Below are 19883 nucleotides of genomic sequence, written 5' to 3' on the forward strand. Positions count from 1 at the left end.
TTTTTATACATGTAAACGGAAATACTGAAAAAGAAATTATTCAGTTACCAACACTGGGGAAAATATGGAGCCAATGGATGAAAGGTAAAAGGAAAAATATTTGTTTCTTCATGTTTGTCCTGGTTTAGGGAAATTTGGGACCTAACTCGAGAAAGGGATGGGATTGTTCAGGGTTTTTTGTTACTGGACACCTGTTGCAAAGCATTCAGTACAAAATACAATTCCTAAGAAACCATTCTTTCTTCAAAATGAACCCACAACTTATTTCATCCTTGCTGCCACTCACCTGCCTTCTTTTATGTGCAATGCTGTCCTTGGCGAAATTTCTAGCTAAAAACAGCTGGTCAATGCCAGAATTGGAAGACAAAAGGTTCCTGTGATACAAATATTATTCAGAAATTGAAGAATACTTCAGTATAAAAATTTCAACTTGTTCCTTCCTCTTATGCAAATTTTGAGACAAGAGACAGGAAAGGGACATGTGAAACACATTTATAGTCAGCCCAACCAAATACTAATGAAACACTTAAGCAAATGTTCAGGAAGAAAAGTAAAAGTTATAGAAGAAGAAATTCAAGTTACACTTATCTGTAACCTTATCAAAGTATACAGCTAGTGTCAATTATGCTCTGACAAAATACTGCCAGCTGCAGTTTGTAACATTTATACAAAGCAATTTTCAGACAAGCCAAAAAAGAGAACAGCTTTCAACATCTAGAAAATTCTAACAAATGAGCATTTGACTGCAACACCAACAAAACACATTCAGTAACTGTGCTATTCCAGTGATTCTATCACCTCAAAGATCCTTTTTTTCAAAAACAAGGTAAACAAAGCTTTAAGAAGAAATCAACATTACTTAAAATGTCATTGCCATTCTATTTACTACATAAATGAATCACAAGTATCTTGCTGAATGTCACTACCCTTCCAAATCAAAAGGTCATATGAAGCAAAGTTCTATTTTTGATTTACACACTTCCCATTAACACAACTAACCAGAGTGCTGAACACTGTATCCACCTGTTTCTTGAACAGTTGTGGGGCTGTTTGCAAAAGTCTGGAGCCAATTCAGCTGCATAACTCTGGAGACTGCTGCAAATCCTGATGCCACTAAAGTAAAGAACAATCCTTACAGTGCTTCTGTCCCTTTCTGCACGGGGGCAGTCCAGGCTAAGAGGAGAGGCTGCAGCAAATGTAGGGCAAAGCACTAACACAGTTCTAGCAGAGCAGAACATACAGAAGAAACAGACAGCAACAGCATTCTCCTTGAGAAAACTTATCAGTGGCAAGCACTTCATCACCACCAAAGCTCTGCACTGAGAGGACCAACGGGGAAAGAAGAGGATTATGGAAAATAAAGCCGCAGATAAAAACCCCTCTCCATGGTAGACGTCTAAATTCCTAAAATATTACGTACTCATTTGCTCAGCAGCCATTTTTAATTTAACAGGGTTTATCCTATTATACCACTTTAACTATGTTACACATGGCACTACAGATGGTGCTAAATGACTCCAGGTAATCAGAAGAATGCTCTTGTGAGATAACTACATTTAAGAAGCAATGAAATTAGATTTCATTTTTCTTGTTATGTTCCAGTCCTATTTCTCACTGTGTTTAATGCAAAACTAATTTCAGCTTTATAGCATAGTAACATTTTTGGAACCCAAAAATATGTGAATGAAGTCAGTCATGCAAGACTCGAGACTTTGTTAGACTGTCATAAATAACCTGAGAAGTGCATCCATTTAAGGGAGAATTTTAAGGAATCTGGTAGGGAAACAGGAGTAAATTTCTCTGTTTATGCCTCCTATTACTCCAAAAATTAGGAACAGCTTTTATTCACAATACAGAAACATGCTACAATTATGAAATAACCCAATTTACATATTTCCATATTTCACATGCATTCAGTCCATGAATCACCCACCCAAGTAGCCTTAATTCTTTCCACCAAATCCATAATCAGATTCTTATAAATTCAAAAGCATCATCTTAGGGGACAAGGGACCTTAATTTTTTTCAAATTACACTAGTCCAGTTACCAGTTTGAAAAGTTTTCCACATTGTAAGAATAAAAGCTCTTGTTTCTAACCTCAGAAAGCTGCTGGAAGTAACCATGATTATGGCCATCTGCAGTAATAGCAGTGACAACAGCTGCAGCCAAAGCCAAGTCAGATACTACAAATTATACCACATCTGTCCTTCCTCAGAGATCATCCTTCACACCTGGCATTTGCTGCACAAAACTAGGCAACTTAAAGATCTGTCCACAATGTATCTGCTGCACATGAGGTACAGGAACTCCAAATTTTAGCTGCTAACAGCTACACATTTCTGACTTCACATTTGAAAACCTGAGAATTTTCACTTCTTCCTCCATTCAAAGCTGCTTCTTTAGTATGCACACGTGAGAGAATGAGCAGATAAAATAGAAAAACAATTCCCAGCATCACTTTTAGCACTAGCAAACAGGACTACTTCTGTATTTGCATACTTTCTTTGGTAATTATTTTTTCAGTACAAAGAGCAAATATTATTTCTGCCAATACATGTTAATACAAACAGCAACTATTACTCTTCCTGATACGTGCTGTTCTTCACCCCAAAGAAAAATAAAAGAAGCATTTTGCATTCACACAACTACTATTATTTGAGTTTGGTTTCAAGCAAGTATCACACAAGTTCCAGCATGACTTTTGGTTTTAGGACACCCTACTTTAGGAACTTGTTTGCACAACACAGCCTGTGTCCTGCCTTCACAGGAACAAGCCTCTCACTGCACTGTCAGTCACCAAGAACAGCTTTGGTGTTCAGTTCCCTTTGCATAACTAAGCACTATGTAAAGTAGTGATTGGCAATAAGATTCTCAACACAAAGATGATGAAGTCCTCTCATTTCTCACTGCAATTAGCAACAGGCTAACTTTTGGGACAAACAGAGTGTTTCAACAAAACACAAAAGTTTGTCATTTTCCCAAAAAAAAAAAAAGTTGCAGCTCCTCACCCCCAAGTCTACCAGAAAAATTTTCTTCAGTGACAGTCACTGTTATGGGACAGGTCACAGCCACAGCAAGACAGAAATCCTAAACAACACAGCTTCATATTCCACTGCCAAGCTGTAGCGATACGATCCTTGCTAGAGCTTCAGCCTCTGTAACCTCATTTCAGGTTTTAGGTCATTACTTTCTGAAAAGCTTCAGTCACAGTTATAACAGGTTAAGACAGCTAAAAAAATACCCATATCACAAATTACATGCTTGAAAAACTAGACTTCCCATCTCCTTTTTTTTCCAATATTAGGCAACAACAGAATTAGCACAGCACTATCTTACTGATGAAGTGGCTTTTCAGGAATATTGCCCTTATGGTGTTCACAAAGTGATTAACAGACACCCACATTGTCTTAGAACATTAAAGTTTAGCTCATTTCACAGTTTCCCAATTTCTAGTTCTCATTTGACAATTTCACTTTTTACTTTCTTGTTTTTAAACAGGGTTTTACTTTTTGCCATATATGCCATCTCATGAATTGGAAAACAAGTAACTAAATGGCAACCTACACATAGCAAGCACCCCTCAGAGGATGTTCCATGACTTTAGCTAACAGCAGTGAAATCTTGCAGTATATCCTGATATTGATTGACAGATAATTGTATTGACAGATAATTGTACAATCACAGAATCACCCCACCTGTTTAAAACATGGGGAGAGAAGAGAAGAGAAGAGAAGAGAAGAGAAGAGAAGAGAAGAGAGAAGAGATCAGCCCTTCAAAAGACAGTTTGTTACACCTTCAGATGAGAACCCAGCTTCAGCCTTCCAGCTGCATTACAACAGAATTTGCAGATGAAACAGAACCAATTATGTGTACACAAAGTAGAAGAACAATGGGTGCTGCTGAAACTGCAATATTTCATTCCAGTCTGTAAAGTTTGTGTGGCTATTTATTGGAAAAGTCAGATTCTGACTTACAACAAACAGAACAAATGCTTTCCTTTCTGCCCTGTAAATGCAAAAGGAATTCACACTTCACATAAAAACACAATGCAACAAGCATAATGAGGCAGCTCTAGAGCCAGGTACTAAGACTCAATATCCTTGATTATCAAGGAGGAAGAATAGCTGGGCCAAGCAGTGGGAAGCCCAGCATGACCATCCTCCTTTTCTAGGTTCCAACTCAACTTCCCTGATAAGCCTGACTGCACCCAGCAGCAAACACACATTTGCTGCCGCTTTGAAAGCACAGAATCACAGAATGGTTTGAGCTGGGAGGGGCCATAAACAGTAGCTAGCTCCCAAGTCCCCACTGTGCACAGAGATGCCACCCACGAGATCAAGTAGCTCAGGGCCCCATCCAGCCTGGCCTTGAACACTGCCAGCAGGGGAACACCCACAACCTCTCTGGGCAGCCTGCGCAGTGCCTCACCACCCACTGAGTAAAGACATTCCTGACATCTAATCTCAGCCTGCCTGCTGTCAGTACTGTCTGTGCAGAGAGAGTTTGTGCTAGCAGATCTGTTGTTATGTGAGCAAAGGCTGAACTCACACGTCTCTGGAGCACAGTATCACATAGTGCCTGCAAAAAAAGGGTAGAACTTCAGAGAAAATCCTTGAAGATTGCTTAAAACAGAAGACACTGAGCAATCTTAAGGTATGAACTACTGACTCTTCAGAGCCACTTCTCAATTATCTCAACATCATTTCCAGTACACATCTGACTCTATAAATACCTTACAGGGTCACAGCACCAGAACATGGAAATGCCTTACAGAGATCACAACTAAGTCACACATAACTAATACTCCATAATTATAGTTGCTATCCATACATTTGATTATTCTGTTTTCTTTGACACCATGGTTAATTTAACCAGAGAGAATTAGCATGCAGGCTCATAATGGGCAATAACCCCTCTTGGCCAAATTATTAACCTTCCTAAACAAAGGCATCTTCGCCTTCAAAATTCTCAATATTAAGACTGAGGTTCAGGCACCCTTTAATATAGAAAATTGCACTTTTTTTTGCACAAATTACTGAGAAATCCTTTACTCTGCATCGATCCCATTGTTATAATGATCAATACCTGCTTTAAGAATCCATATGTGCATTCAAGCATTCTTTCCAATTTGCACAGTAAGGTCACAGGCAAACAAACCCATTTAGATGGATCCTTGGTAAACAAAACTCCTTAAGAGTTGAGAAACAGAATTCTAACTACAAGTCTAGCCTCATATATGTGAGCAATAGAGCTATAGGAAATATTATAGCTGACTCTTAGAAGCTGAGCAGTTGAACATCCAGCTGGAAAATGACTATAAATGAGCATTTAAAGCTGTTCACCTCCTTCCCCCATGTTCCTACTTTACCTGGAAATTGAAGCATCAAGATCACTCAGTGCTGCAGAACTCAAAAGCACTGCCAACCCTCAGAAGACCCACTGTAAATGTATTTCAGAGCTAAACAGCTATTCTGCACAGTAGGTATCATGCATGGTGCAAAATGGTAACTAAGCCTGTGTCTGACCAGTCCCATTGTAAGTAATATGCAGCATCACTAAGCTGAAAAGCACAGAAATATCCTGCTCAGGATGATACTGGAATTCAGCTACAAGTGCAGGAATGAGGCATGAAACACTCATTAAACCCCACATGTCAGCAATAGCTACAGGATATTGTCACACTACAGAAGAAATTAAAACACAGCCACTAAACAATACATGACAGAGATGGCACAAGCCAAAAGCCTCTGAAATAACTTTCCCTCTCATGCCACCATGCGTAAATTAAGCTTAAATTTCTGGCACTCTTGTCTACTTTAAAGTGGGTTTTCCCAGAGATGAACAAAGAATTACAAAATCACCAAATGGTTTGGGTGGGAAAGGACCTTAAAGATCATTTTGTTCCATCCCCTCTGCCATGGGCAGGGACACCTTCCACTAGACCAGGTTGCTCAAAGCCCCATCCAACCTGACCTTGAACACTTCCAGGGGTGGGGCATCCACAACTTCTCTGGGCAATTTGTTATCCTGTGGTGGCCCATCCATCAAATTCATGCCTCTCTAGTTTATAGACAAGGATGTTGTGCCAAATGCTTTGCACAATCCAGAGATGACATCAGCTGTTCTTCCCTCACCCACCAGTGCTGCAACCCCCATCAGTGAAGGCAACCAAATTGGTCAGGCCCTTTGATTTGCCCTTGCTGGCTCTCACCAATCACCTTCTTATTTACTCTTTGCCATAGCACAATTTCCAGGAGTATCAGTTCCATGATCCTGTAAGGCACAGAGGTGAAACTGAACAGCCTGCAATCTCCTGGGTTCTTCCTTTTTTTCCCTCTTTTAACACTGGGAGTTATGTTTTCCTTTTTCCAGTCACTGGAAACTTCACCAGTCTGCCACAACTTTCCTAATAGGATTGATGGTGACAAGATCGTGATATTTAGGTAGTCAGGATTTGAATCCAGAAGCTTGAATTTGAAACAAATAGTTTATAATCAAGTCTTATAACAGCACAATTACAGTGATTAAACTAAACTGCTCATGGGTGATGTTATTTTATGATGATTTCTTTGGGCAGCTTGGTTGCTCCTCTAGACTTCTATTCATATGTCTAGAATGAAAGAGATCCCAACTACTCCTTGCATACCTAATTAAAGAATCCCTACAGACACATCCACCTTTAAAGAACAGCAACAAAGACATCAAGACTAACTCAGCACTCAAATAAAATTTCAGTGCTTTTTCCCCCATTTCCACTTTGTATCCAGTACTCCAGGTTTCTCAATTTGCACACACAAAACCCAGCTGAGGGTAAGCCTGAACTGACAAGTTTGCTTGTTACAGTCACCTACATCATCTGACAATGTGAAAATTATTTTCGCCACATGCCTTTTTTTTTGGAGGAGAAGGTAGACAATACACTACACTAACTTGTATTAAGAAGTGTTATATGACATTTTTTTCAATTTCCTCATGATCCAGTTGGAAGCAGGGATATCTCTTACCTGAAAAATGACAGCACCATCGTGAAGCAGGAAACCCAAGTTTCCGTCATCTAAATTCTATCTTTTTGAAATATGTCTGAACAACTCTAGTGATATCTCAGTCACTGCACAAAGCCCTTCACCTGAAAATAATGCACTTTCCAGGAATGAAGTCAGGATTCTTTACTGAAATCTTTACTAAAGTCCTAACATGCAGGCAAGAAACCCACTGTCTTCCAGCTCCAAACCTTCCCTGTCATGTATGAGTGACTAGAAAACCTTATTCAAACACCTCAACCAAAAGGTCTGACACTTGTTTCTTTCTGTACCTTCTCCCCAAACTCATTAATCTGGCATTTTTTGCTGTGTATGAGCCTAGTATTTGCATCAGAGGTGTTACAAGTGCTCCTTTACAAGTCACTCACAGCATCCTCAATCCTGACAAATGGCAATTTGAATCTCCTCCTGCTAAGGGGAGAAATCAGGATGGCTTTCACTTCCTGCACAGGTGAGACTTCACCAAATCAGCAAAACTCCCAAAGAGCCAAACAGATTCCTCTTTAAAAGCAGTACACAGCAAGGGCACAAGTCTTCAGCACCCGGTCTCAGATGAGTCATGGAATAAACATGTCCCCAAGGCAATGCTCCTGCCAATCAGCTGAGCCACAACAACTGCAGCACACAGTGGCATTCGAAGATTCCCAGCCAGCCACAGATTCCAGGGAGTGCTCAGACTCATTTCTGCAGCCAAGGGTGAGGGCAGCAGGTGCCAGGTCATGGAAGAGGAGGCAAGGGGGCACAGAAAGGACAAAGCAGTGTCCTGGTGTGAGGTTAGGCAGCGGATAATCTAGGGTGGCACAAGACTGGGACCTCACTTTTAAGGCAGAAATGGGCAAGGAAACATGGCAATAATTTCCTCATAGGCATCTACTGATTTATATAAAGATGGGAAACCATTGGTACACTTACTGATCCTGAGAACTCCTTTCACTGCACTTTACTGTGCAGTTGAGCACCACTGCTACTCCATTTAAAACAAGGACATTTGAAGTGATAAAGACATGATAGCTTCAGAAGGTGACCTTTAGCTATAGATTACAAATTGGACAGAGAATCTTTTGCAATTCCAATTGAAATATCCATTCCCAGCATCTCAGGTGTTCTCCTATTCTATAACAGCAGCAATACATTAAAAACACACATCTCCCATCTCATGTTTGATGGTTCAAAGTACATTCTAAAAAATGCAATCACAGTTACTCAGTTTTATACTCCATATCAGATAGCTAAAAGTCAGGCACTAGGGCACCTAAATTACACACTGGAAGCAAATCCTACAGTATAAGTAAGCTTCCATTATATAGGGAGGAAAAAAAAAGCTTGCAAGTTCTTTTCAATCAAGTTCACAACCACAACTAGAGACAAATCACATGCTTAGTTTCAACAAAAACATTAGCAGGAGGCAGATGCTGACTGGACTAATAGTTTCCATTTGTTTATTTAACAGTCATGCACCATTCACTACATTAGTCATTTGGTTCTTATCCTCCCCTCAATGGCATTGTTATAAGGCTCATCAGCAATTCTACTTCTGTATCACTGGCCATATTTTGTAACTGAAGTCTATGATTCCACATAAAACACTTTTGGGCTTGGTTTGATGGGCAGGGGGGCTGTGTTGTTTTTCAGGTTGGTTTGAGGGTTTTGGGGGGAAGGGGATTGTGGTTTTGGTTTTTTGGGGTTTTTTTTTGGTGATGGTGGTTTTTGGTTGGTTTTCTTAAGCACTGATTGATTCCAAGGTCCACCTGGATCATTAATAATCACACACAAAACAATTGTCTTTAGGAATACTGTTTTAACCCCAGGAAGTGCAAGCAGCACAACTTAGAAGCTTCCCTAATAACAGATTACTAAAACTTAAAAGTTGCAGGATCTGCAAAGCCTTTATTCAGCAGTTCTACAGCAACAGGGTTTATCTCACTCCTTACCTACCCCCAGCCAAATCACATGTGGGAAAGCAGCTAGTACAATTCCCACCCAAACATACACAGTTTGATAAAGGAACCACTGTGAGGGGTTTATCAGGCAAACATTCAGCATCCTGGACTCCATAATCACACATTTCCCAGTTTACTGTGAAATGCTACTGGTTCTCTATTACAGAAATTGCCCTCCTCCTGCAGTTAGCATCTTACCTGCTGCCTCCTGGTGCCTCTTGTATTTCAGGACTTCCCAAAGAGAGAATAAATAAGCTACAGGTCACCCCATGCATCCTCACAGTTACTGTTTTACAGGGCTAGTCCAGGACAAACCTAGAAATTTGGAGTATCTAAGTGGGGCAAATAGAATCGGCTCCATTTAGTGAATTTATCTCAGTAATTTCTGTCCACACCTCAGACAACAACTGCTGATGGAAAAAGGGGAAATGCTGACACACACAAAACACACTTTCATAGAACAGATGAGTCCTACACCATTACTCTGGTTTTGATTTCCAACTGCAAAGGAAAGATAACCCAGAAGCTCTTCAGGTCTTGATTTCTTCAGTTGCATCAACAAAGGAGAAGAGTTTTTGCCTGAACAATTCAATTCCAGCTTTTCAGTCACACAAAAAATAATCTGAATTTTCTGCATTGATGCATATACAATTTTTTTTTCCAAGATATATGCAGAACACAAAAACATCAGCTATTCATACGCAGGCTGCAGTAAAGAGACTTGCAGCTCAAACTCATGGAACATTTACAGGAGGCAACAGAGCACATCCTATTCCCACTAGCAATTCTCATTTAAATATCTTCTCAAGGCAGCTATTAACAAGAAAATCATGCCTGGGCTGCTCCCTGCTCCCCAGTTACTACTAGGGGAATCCAGTACAACAGAGGGCATTAGATTTTTCTTCTCCACAAATTAGTTACTATTTAGAAACTACTTCTGCCTATTTGTGAAGCTCTGGAATCTAAAGCACTGTGGCAACACAAGCTCTCACAAATTATTCCAGGCTCCCAGTGTCAGCACAAAGCCCCCAGTGGCTCAGGGAAAGGTACTATTGCAACTCCTGCAGTATCATCACTTGGTGAGTCTGATGACAGCAGTTGTGCAAGGATGCATCTCGATTGCTATCTGCCCTGAGCACAGAGTGCTGCATGCTGGAAACTGCAGTCTGCACTGGCCAGGCAGAGCACTCACCAAGCAGGTGGCAATAGGATCCTGTGTTACCATATTCATGGAGCCCTCGGCCTCCTGGCAAACAGCCAAAGCTCACAAAGCTCCAGGGTTTCCCAGAGCCAAATAAAAATGGCCAAACTAGCTTTTGGATGGGCAGTAACATGATCTAGCCTGATATCGAGTTCACCAGAAAAACCCAGAATTAGTTAAAGCAGAAACATAATCTAAATTAGGACATTAGTAATTAGGTCAAGCTAATACCAAAAACCATTATGCAAAATGCTGTGAAGAGGCCAGCAAGGCCTCCAGGGGCTGGGGAAGACACTTGAACAGCAGAAAGTTAGCTAACTGTAATTAGTGATTATGAACAAAAACTTTTTGCCAAATTGACCCATTTAAAATAAATAGAAGTTTTTAAAAAGATATGCATAAATTTAATGCGTGCAAGACTGAATTTGACAGAAGAGATTTTTAAAGAAAACAGAAAAAGACAGAAACACCAAAGGTAGCAAGAAGCTATTTCACATTCCAGTGACTAAACAGCAGAGCTTACTTCATCTGTGCAATGGATTAAAGCTTCTCCTTAAGGCTCATAAAGAACTTGATGACCGCATGAAGACAGAAGCTATCAGTGCTTTAAGCTGCCAACTTATCTAGCAAAAATAAAAGGTCAGAGCAACACATCAAGTGAGAGACAGCTCAGAATAAGCACAGGTTCACCAAGAGGTGGTAAAGCAAATATACAGATAGTCAATGAAACCACAGACAAAGCTCATTTTTATCTTTCATCAGACTTCAATCCATAACACATGCCAAAAAAAATATCAGGCTTGATGATTTTCAGAAGACAGGGACTTCCCAGCAAACTTCAGCATTTGAATGTACACCTGACTAACCAGAGTACTGAACACTGTACCAAACCAACACTACCTCAAAAAAGAATTGAGCAAATACTTCATCTTTGATTTTCCTCAACCTCCAATGCTCAGCCAATACAGCAACTTCAAAAGCCTTCTCTTCACTCACACTCATCTTCAAAGAGATTATCAGAGGAGTGAACCAATGTGTGCTGATTTTACATGCATTTATAACTATCCATTTTTGTATCACTGTGCAATATCCAGCCTTTGTGGCAACCTTGACATGCCATCCACCTGCTTCCCTGATGCTTTTGACTAATTTCATTCTATTCCCTAATCCGCAGATGCTTTTCCTGAGCCAGTCCATATGGCCCCAGGTTTCTGTGCCCTCTGCACTGCTGGGTCAGGCCCATGGTCCCTCCAGCCCAGGACTGTCTGGCAGAAGCAGCAAAAAACCCTTCCCAGAGACAGCAAAGCAACTGCAATGGAAACCTGATTCCCTCTCCTCTGTTACCAGACACCACCTAGAAAAATCTGTCATTGAACTGATGTGTTCCCCTCTAAAGGGGAGTTCTGAGCCATGCTATAAACACATTTTGACCAGGCTTCCTTGTAGAACAAACTGCTAATTAAAAATTGTCAAATTTTTTGCATTCTTGAGACAAGATATAAACAAATGCACAGCTCAGCTTTGCTGTTTTGGCTTTATGTTTGTACAGAGTCTATTAATGTCAGTAAAGGATGCCAACACTGCTGTAAAACACAAAGCATGTTTTAGGCTTTCAGAGACACTTGAAATCTCATATTGGACACATAAAGCTATAAAAGTCTGGCAACTTAGCAGAGGAGTAAGCAAAACTGAACACTTTCCCATGCAGTCTTTGAAATTTTGTCCTCAATATTTTGTTGTCCTACATTGTGCTTTAAGTTGCAGTTACAGAAGTGACTTGATACTACAGCCAAAGTACAAACCAGCTCCTCTTCAGAGCCTGGACATTTTTCTTCATCATTGTTGCATGCCTAATTAAAGACTGCCATTACCACCTCACTACATTCCACACCGTTCTCAGCCAACCACAAAATTTCCCTCAGTTCCTGCAGGTACTACATAGAGTAATATTTCCACTAAGTACAAAGTAAGGTCCAAGTTGCATCAACACCTGAAAAAACCCCAATATGCATGACTTCAATAAGTAAAAACCATGCATGACCTCTAACACAGCTGACTGATCCATTTACTATGATTTTTTTTAAAAACCCTACAAGCCTGACCCAGCTGAAGCCACAGACTTACCTTATCATCTGCACTTAAAGTGGACAGAAGTGACTGAACTAGGATAACTGTAGCCAGAGGGGCATTTACTGGGGAGCTGCTAAGGAACACTGCATCTACCAGGAAACACACAACACCCAGTGATATTCTAGGAACTACTTGGTTACTCTCCCTTGTCATCAGCATTGATAGGTTTATGTAGAAAATAAAGTCTCTAAAAACATACAGTAATGTAATGAAAGGAATGCATTGTTCTAAAGACATTTATGGTGGATTTTTACCACTGCAATACATTTAATTCTATCAGCATTAACTTTGTGGGGTTTCTACAACGTGATACATGCAAAGTAAGTCTGTGACAAGAGATGAGAAAAGGGGAATTCAGACTTCATTAAAACCATTATGAGTTACAGGGTTCTAGTTGCATTAGTGTGCCCAAACCATCCAAATTAGAAACGTGATGTATCAGCAGGAAAATAATTGTAAGAACTTTTTAAAGTTAGTTTGATTTTGTTTGTGGTTTTAGTTTGTCTGGCAGAAGTGAAAGAGCTGACAAATTAAATTTACAAAGCAATTTAAGCCTCTGCTCCTCAGAACCCATTATTTTTCCTCCAAAGGTGATAAAAACTTGTGTTTCTTTCTCATTTGCACTTTGTCACTCTTGGTGAGGATCTCACAATCCCTGAATAGAATCAGAAACAACTGTGCATTATCTTCACCAAAGAGAAACTAAAAAAAAAAAAAGTCTTTGCAACACAGACTGAGGGGAAAAATTGAGCCAAGTCAAGTAACAATCTATACTATAATCAATAAAACAGTTTGAAGCACTAAAGCTTTTTTAAACAAAACTGGCTTACAACTATTTTAAGTTAGTAACAGATTCCACTGTAATTAATTTATTTTTTCATTCTATCAACTTCTCCAACCAGAAGGCTTTTTTATTTTAATAAACTAAGGGGGCAAATATTAGGAGGTAACGAACAGGAATTCACCTGATTAGTATGCAAAGGCAATTAAAGGAGTTATTGCTGCCCAAAGTCAATTAAAAATAAAATTCACAATGCATGAGGAATATATATCCATAGTTTAGCTTGCTCTGTCTAAAAAAGTATCAGAACAGATTAACACTTGAACAAGAACATGCTTTCAAAGTTGTCCACAGAATAATCAGTTTCTTGAAAGCTCCTGTTTCCCTCTTCACTTCTAAGAGGTGCTGAAATACACAAAGAAATTTTCAACATGGGCTGGGAAGCTGAGTTCATTGAGAAACTGACCAAAACAAAGCAGATGAGCTTGTATGTTTCTAGGAGTAAAATTTCCAAAGACAACAACATGAGACTAGTAGAGTTTTGATGCTAGAAGTGAGCTCCTTAAGCACTTTGTTTCTCTGCTGGACAGAGGAAACGTCAGAGGTGGCTCTCCAAGATCCAACACCGCTGAAGTGAACAACTTATTTGCTCGAGTAATCAGAGCTACAGAGGCTTACATTTCTTTAGGAAGCAGCAGATCAATTACTGTGCATTTTAGATTTTTGACCTCCTGAGTCTTTCACATATAGAATGTGATCATCTCTTAAAGATGAGGAACATCAAGCACTTTGGTCTTCTCTTGATAACCTCCTTATGCTATAGCAAGTTGGAAGGGCATAACTAAGAGCAACATGTTTTCTCAAGAAATTCAAATTAGGGCACCTAACATTCCTGTTTTAAAAATAATCTCTTCACATTTGAGTGTGGTTGTGCTAGAAAGAATAAATATATTAAGCCACCTTTTCACCCAGATTTGCTCATCCCTCCTTGCACTCTGGTCTAAAGATGCCTCAAACTAGTGACCAAATAAAACCCCAGACAGAGCAGGTGTCCTCTTTCCAAATCATGAGAAGCAGGCTCACAGATCCCTGCTCCCATGCCTGTGAGTCACCACAGAGAATGACACCAGACAGGAGGGGACACAGGGCTAAACCCCATCAGGCAAGAGCAGATCAGGGTGTGAGTGTCACAGCCCCTGCTCACCCTGCTCACACCCACGGAAACACGCTCCCAGAGCCATTGGGAAACAATGTGCCAGAAAAGCCAGAGCTGAGAGTCACCTCTGCAGGTAAAAGTTACAGATCTTCTGTGCACCCACACAGAGGAAACCAAGCACACCACTGCTAACCAGTACTTGACACATCTAAATTCTGGTCAGTGTGATTTCAGAGGTATTAATTGACAAAATGGTCACAGGTAACAAATTCACAGAGGCAGAACTCTGTGACAGATGAATGAGCATTGCTTTGAAGAGAGACTTCATAACCCTCATATCCCAAAAAGCTACATCAAAAAGTCAGCCTCACAGTTTTTATTTTAAAAAAATCTACAAAATAATGGCTTTCTGTAACAAAAATATAAGTTTGTTGGCTGGTTTGATTTTTTCATGCATTTCAGTACCTTCCAAAATACCTGGTTTGCCAGCTAGCTGATGTTTCCCTCGGTCTCAAAGAAACCAAGGGGCCTACTGTTTTTGGTATGGCTCCAAAATTTGGATTTTGTTCTCACATATCCAGGTAAAGTGTCCTTACTACAAACTGTTGGCTGTGTCATGACACCCAACAGCTAATAAAACAATGTGGGCACAAGCATGACCTTCAGCCTCCCACATGCAGGCAGGTGTGCTGAAACGGTTGAGGAATCTTCGCAGAGAGGGCAGGGTTGCTGTTTCACTTCTAGAAAAAGTGAGAACACAGTTTCAAAAATTTCCAATGCCAGAATATCTCCCCTGTCTATCTGGGAAATGAAGATCCAAGAAAATGCAGTCCACGGGTCAAATTGTCTTAATCTAAAATCAAGTGTACTCTAAATCATGCTCAAGTTTTTGGTCCTCTTTTCTCCAAAATGGAACAAAAGAGGAATCACATGAATCAAGGAGTTTTTACATTTTTAATTATTCTGCTGAACCTCTTTCCACTGCTGCCACAAAATACACCTCCAGCACACCACTCAATAGGCTACACTAGAAACAAAATAAAATTTAACATGTTCATGAACAACTTCCCCTCACACAAGTGTCCTAAATTCTAAATTATTCACCAGAATTTCCTTTTGAACATCATGTCTATATATGTGAGCACTCTGTTTAGTCCAGGACATTGTCAAGTGGACTACAAGTACCTTTAATCACTTCCTCATACTTTAGGAATCCATGAAACCTCTGATCTGCACTTTATTTTTGTCACTACTGCCATTCCCCTGTATTGAGATTTTCATCCAAACAATCTAGGGCACTACACTGTTAATGCAAAAATATTCCAAAACAAATATTTATCATAACCCAAGAAGATAACACTGAAAAACATGAAACAGGCGCTGCACACAAATATTTAGTGACCACTGAAACTTGCATGTAGCAAAGAACATCAAAACCAAAATGACTGAAATGCAAACAGCATAAAAAAGCAGTATGAAAACAGCATAAAAAACCAGTATGACTTCTGCCTCACCTTTTCTTACTGAGCTTTAAATTATTAAATGCTCTCACTTCCTGGTCTGTCAGAAACCACATTGTTTTAGAGTCAGAGCTGCTCACTCAAAGGAAGAAGGAGGGACAACAATTGTTTTTAAAGATGTTTTAAGACCTCTGGTAATAGCAGAGTATCTTTGTAAACTTGAGGGTTTTTCTCCTAATATTTGATCTCCTGCATCAAGGAAACATTACTTACTAGTCTACTTGCTTAAAATTGGGGAATTTAAAGCAATTGGCCCAAAAAGTTCAGTGGTATATATTAAATTTGTAGCTTCAACAAGGAAAGTTGTGTCCTCAATCTTTCGTGAGATCTGTTATGAAATATTAAATACAGCCACACAGCATTCCAAAAATAGCAGTTGAGTCCCTCATTCATTAATTTAAAAAAGGACACTGAAACCATATTCTGCTCTTCCCAAAAAGCAGCCTGTGTGAAACACGTTTGAATGAACTACTCCCTGACACCCTCACCCCCTGCACATGGAACATGAAAGTTCCACCTACTTCCAAAGCCAACGGGAAGCAAGAAGGGATGTAAACATCTTTGGAAAACTGCTTTGACTTAAAACAGTGTGCGGTTTTTGATGACAGTTTGAGTTACTAAATTAACACAACTTTCTTGTTGAGTACACGTGTTAAATGTTTAAACATAACAATACGTTTCTCAATTCTAAATAAAGCAACAGTTTCTCTGAGGAAAACGAAGGAGGAGGATGCTTACAGCCGATTCAAGTATAAGAGTGTCTATGAAGAGGCTCATATGCTTTTTTCCCAGCTTTTCAGGTAAGTAAAAAGAATATGGTTGAAATCCAGCATGGTGAAAGTGTAAACATGTAAAAAAATATTAACAGAAAAACAGCATCAAAAACCCTGCAGATTCTTCTGCACACCCGTGCTGTTTTCTCCCCTTCTTCAGGCAATCAACTTACCAGGTTAAACACAGTGTCGACTATATCTCTGTTGGACACTTCACCAACTTCCACCAGTCCTGTCAGCACAGCAAATTTCATCTTAATGCCTCGGATGGGGACTCCTGGATTCAAAGGCTGCAGCACGCTTCCCCCTTCAGCAGCATTTCCTTCTCTTCCCGCTCCTCCTCCTCCATCATCACCTGTTGGCTGAACAACTTGTTTGCCTTCACTCGCCATGGCCAGTTCACCGCAGGCTACGGCGTCCAGCGCCAGCTCCACACGCTCGCCGCTCCGGGAAGCGCTGCCCAGCCGGGAAGGTGAGCGGCGGCCTCTGCTTCCTTCCCTTGGGCTCCGGGTCCCGGGGAAATCGGCGTCCGGCGGGGGAGGGCGTCGGGCGGCCGGGGAGGACGCGCCCTGGAAATCGCGGCTCTCTCCTCGGCAGGAGGCGTCTGTCAGAGCGCTGCCCCCGGGCAGGTGTCGGCAGCCCTGAAGGACAGCCCGAGTGTGTTTCAGCCCGCGCTCCGTCAGGCGCTGCCCACAGCCCGCACGTCCCGGCCCCTGCCCCGCTCCCGGCGGGAGCCGCCCTGGGAGCGCTCGCGCCTCTCACCGCGGAAGTGCTCCCGGACCCGCCGCGCTTCGAGCCCCCACCTCAAGGCTTTAATCTGCTTTTTTCTCTTTTTTTTTTTTCTTTTTACCAAGAGGGAACGCGTTCCTCCTTCCCGCCCGGCTGCTGCCCGCCGCGGCCCCGGCTCTGTGGGGCACGGCCCCGGGCAGGTGCAGCGCCCCGCCAAGTTCGCACTCACCGCGGGCTGCGCAGGGGGCGCGGGCTGCCCGACGCGCGGCTCTGGGGCCGGAGGCAGCTGCACTGCCCGGCTGCGGGCTGCGCTGCGCCGGCCGCCGCTCCGCCCGCCCAAAGGCGCCTCAAGTTCCAGCCGCCGCTGCTGCCGCCGCTGCTCCCGCCGCCTCACAGCGCAGTCCCGGTCAGCCCCATCTCCTTCCTGCCGGCGTTGCCGCTCGCTGCCGCCATGACAGCGCGGAGCCCCCGGAGCGCCTGCGCGGGCCGGGCGCGGGCGGGGCCCGGCGCGGGGCGGGAGGCGCGGGCTGCGCACGCCCAGGTGAGCGCAGGTGAGCGCAGGTGAGCCCGAGCCGCGCCCGAGCCGCGCCCTGGCCCTCGTCCCCCTCACGCCCCTCATGCCCGGGGACGCCGCTCACCTGGGGGGGATGCAGCGCCCGTGTGGGCCGGACGGTCTGGAGGCTGTGTGCAATAACTTGTCCCAGACTATTGCAGTGTTCGCAGAATTGGTAGGGAAGGGGCCTCCGGAGATCATGGGATCCATTCCCCCCGCCAAGGTAGGGTCACCTGGAGCAGGTGGCGCGTCCAGGGGGATCTGGAATGTCTCCAGAGAGGGAGAGTGCGCCCTGGGCAGCTTGTTCCTGTGCTCTGTCACCCTCAGTATAAAGTTCCTCCTCATGCTGAGGTGGAACTTCTAGTATTTTAGCTTATGGCCATTACTCCTGTTCCTGTCGCTGGGCACTTCTGAAAAGAGTCTGGCACCATCCTCTGGGCACCCACCTTTGTGATATTTATGTGCATTAATGAGATCCCCTTCGGTCTTCTCCAGACTGAAGAGATCCCAGCTCCCACAGTCTCCCCATAAGAGAGCTGCTCCAGACCCCTCGTCATCTTTGTGTCCTTTCCCTGGACCCCCTCCAGCAGCTCCTTATCTCTCTTGTCCTGTGGAGCCCAGAACCACACACAGCCCTCCAGACGTGGCCTCACTAGGGCTGAGTTCTGTAGCTGTTCAATAACTGAAGTCTGCCCTTCTTGAAGCAATTTTCTTTTTCTTTTGGGAGAGGTGGTTTTGGAGGTGGGGGGGGGGGGGGGGGGGATTTTTTTTATTTTTTTTTTTAAGAATCAAAGAAACCCAGTGCGAACAGCGGGCCCCCAGCCGGGCGCTCGGCGTTCGCGGACCCTCTCCGGAGGAAAGGCGCAGCTCTGCGGGAGCGGAGATTGTTTGGATGGTCCAGCTCTGGCTCCTGTCACTGCTAGGACGATCCTGTCGAGTCCGGCGAGTCGCTTCTGCCACCCAAACCTCCAGCATGGGCGGGCGCGCTGTCCTTCCTCCTCCTCCTCCTCCTGCTCCCTGGAGAGCGCAATGTGGGCCATGAGAGACGCCACCCAGATGTGACGAGATGAGGAAAAAAGGGAGCAGGATGAGGGAAGGAAAACTCGCTCTCTCCCTTCAGGTGGAAAGCCTGTGGCGGCGCCGCCGGCTGTTTGGGTTTCTCAGAGCCGCGGTCACAGCCGCTCCCCAGCCCCAAAAAGTCTCCCCAAAGGGGCGGCAGTGCCAAGGCCCGGTGCCCCGAAGCCCCCTCCGAGCCCCGGGGTGGGTGGTGGAACCTGCACGTACGGCTGGGGTAAAGCACGAGAAGTGCTGCCCTTTTCGTGCTCTCTCCTAGGGTGAGCTATAAATAGGCATCAATCCCATCCTGTCTCTTTTGTTTGACCTTTTACTTGAATTTATTTGAAATTAATCGGAGTATCTGTTAATAAAGAAGTGGGAAGGTCTGTTTGTCCAAGCTCTTCTTTCAAGGAGTTTTCAACTGTGCGTTTTTAAGGAGACTGCCTGTGTTAGTAAGGATTAGACACACTCCTAAAGGCTGTAGGGTCTTGTACCAGCTGTTTAACACACAGACAAGTGTTTGAGGTTTGTTAATACAGTATCACAGCCAACATGACAGCATCAAGGATTTCCAAAGGAAAGATCATCTCAGGAATGTGAACATAACCTGCAGCCAGATACGGAAAACAAATATAAGCATATGTACCTTTTAACCCTTTACATCCTCTCTGATATAAAAAGCTGTCATTTATGTAATTCTATGGAGGGGAAGAGAATGAATCTTTAAACTGGTAAAAATTTCTGTGTTTTGAGATCTAGCAATAAAGAATTTCCAAGGAGGACAACTGGCATTTGTATGGGAAATAAAAGTTTCTCCTTACACTTGATACTGCACCATGTTCGGGATGGAACCATTTGGATGTACCCCTCCCCGACTGTGTTTACACAGACAAAAAAAGGGTAGAAGCAAACTCAAACCACAATTTTTCTGGAAAATGCTTTTCTGAAGTGATCTGCAATGTTCTTTATAAGCATACCATATATTGTTGCAGTTATTTAATAT

General features: G+C 42.7%; 1 protein-coding gene across 1 annotated transcript in view; it reads right to left on the reverse strand.

Moving 5' to 3' along the window:
- LRBA (LPS responsive beige-like anchor protein) overlaps positions 1-17115 on the reverse strand; it is a 368370-nt gene extending 351255 nt beyond the window's left edge. The window contains exon 1 of the mRNA XM_054293253.1: positions 16716-17115. Within this exon, the coding sequence (XP_054149228.1) occupies positions 16716-16934 (219 nt within the window). The 5' untranslated portion in view covers positions 16935-17115. The remainder of the gene's footprint in view (positions 1-16715) is intronic.
- Between the last annotated feature and the right edge of the window lie 2768 nt (positions 17116-19883).

Source organism: Melozone crissalis, unplaced genomic scaffold (genome assembly GCF_028551555.1).
Source record: "Melozone crissalis strain CALT ecotype California unplaced genomic scaffold, PUWL_Pcris_2 ptg000006l_1, whole genome shotgun sequence".
Taxonomy (NCBI): Eukaryota; Metazoa; Chordata; class Aves; order Passeriformes; family Passerellidae; genus Melozone; species Melozone crissalis.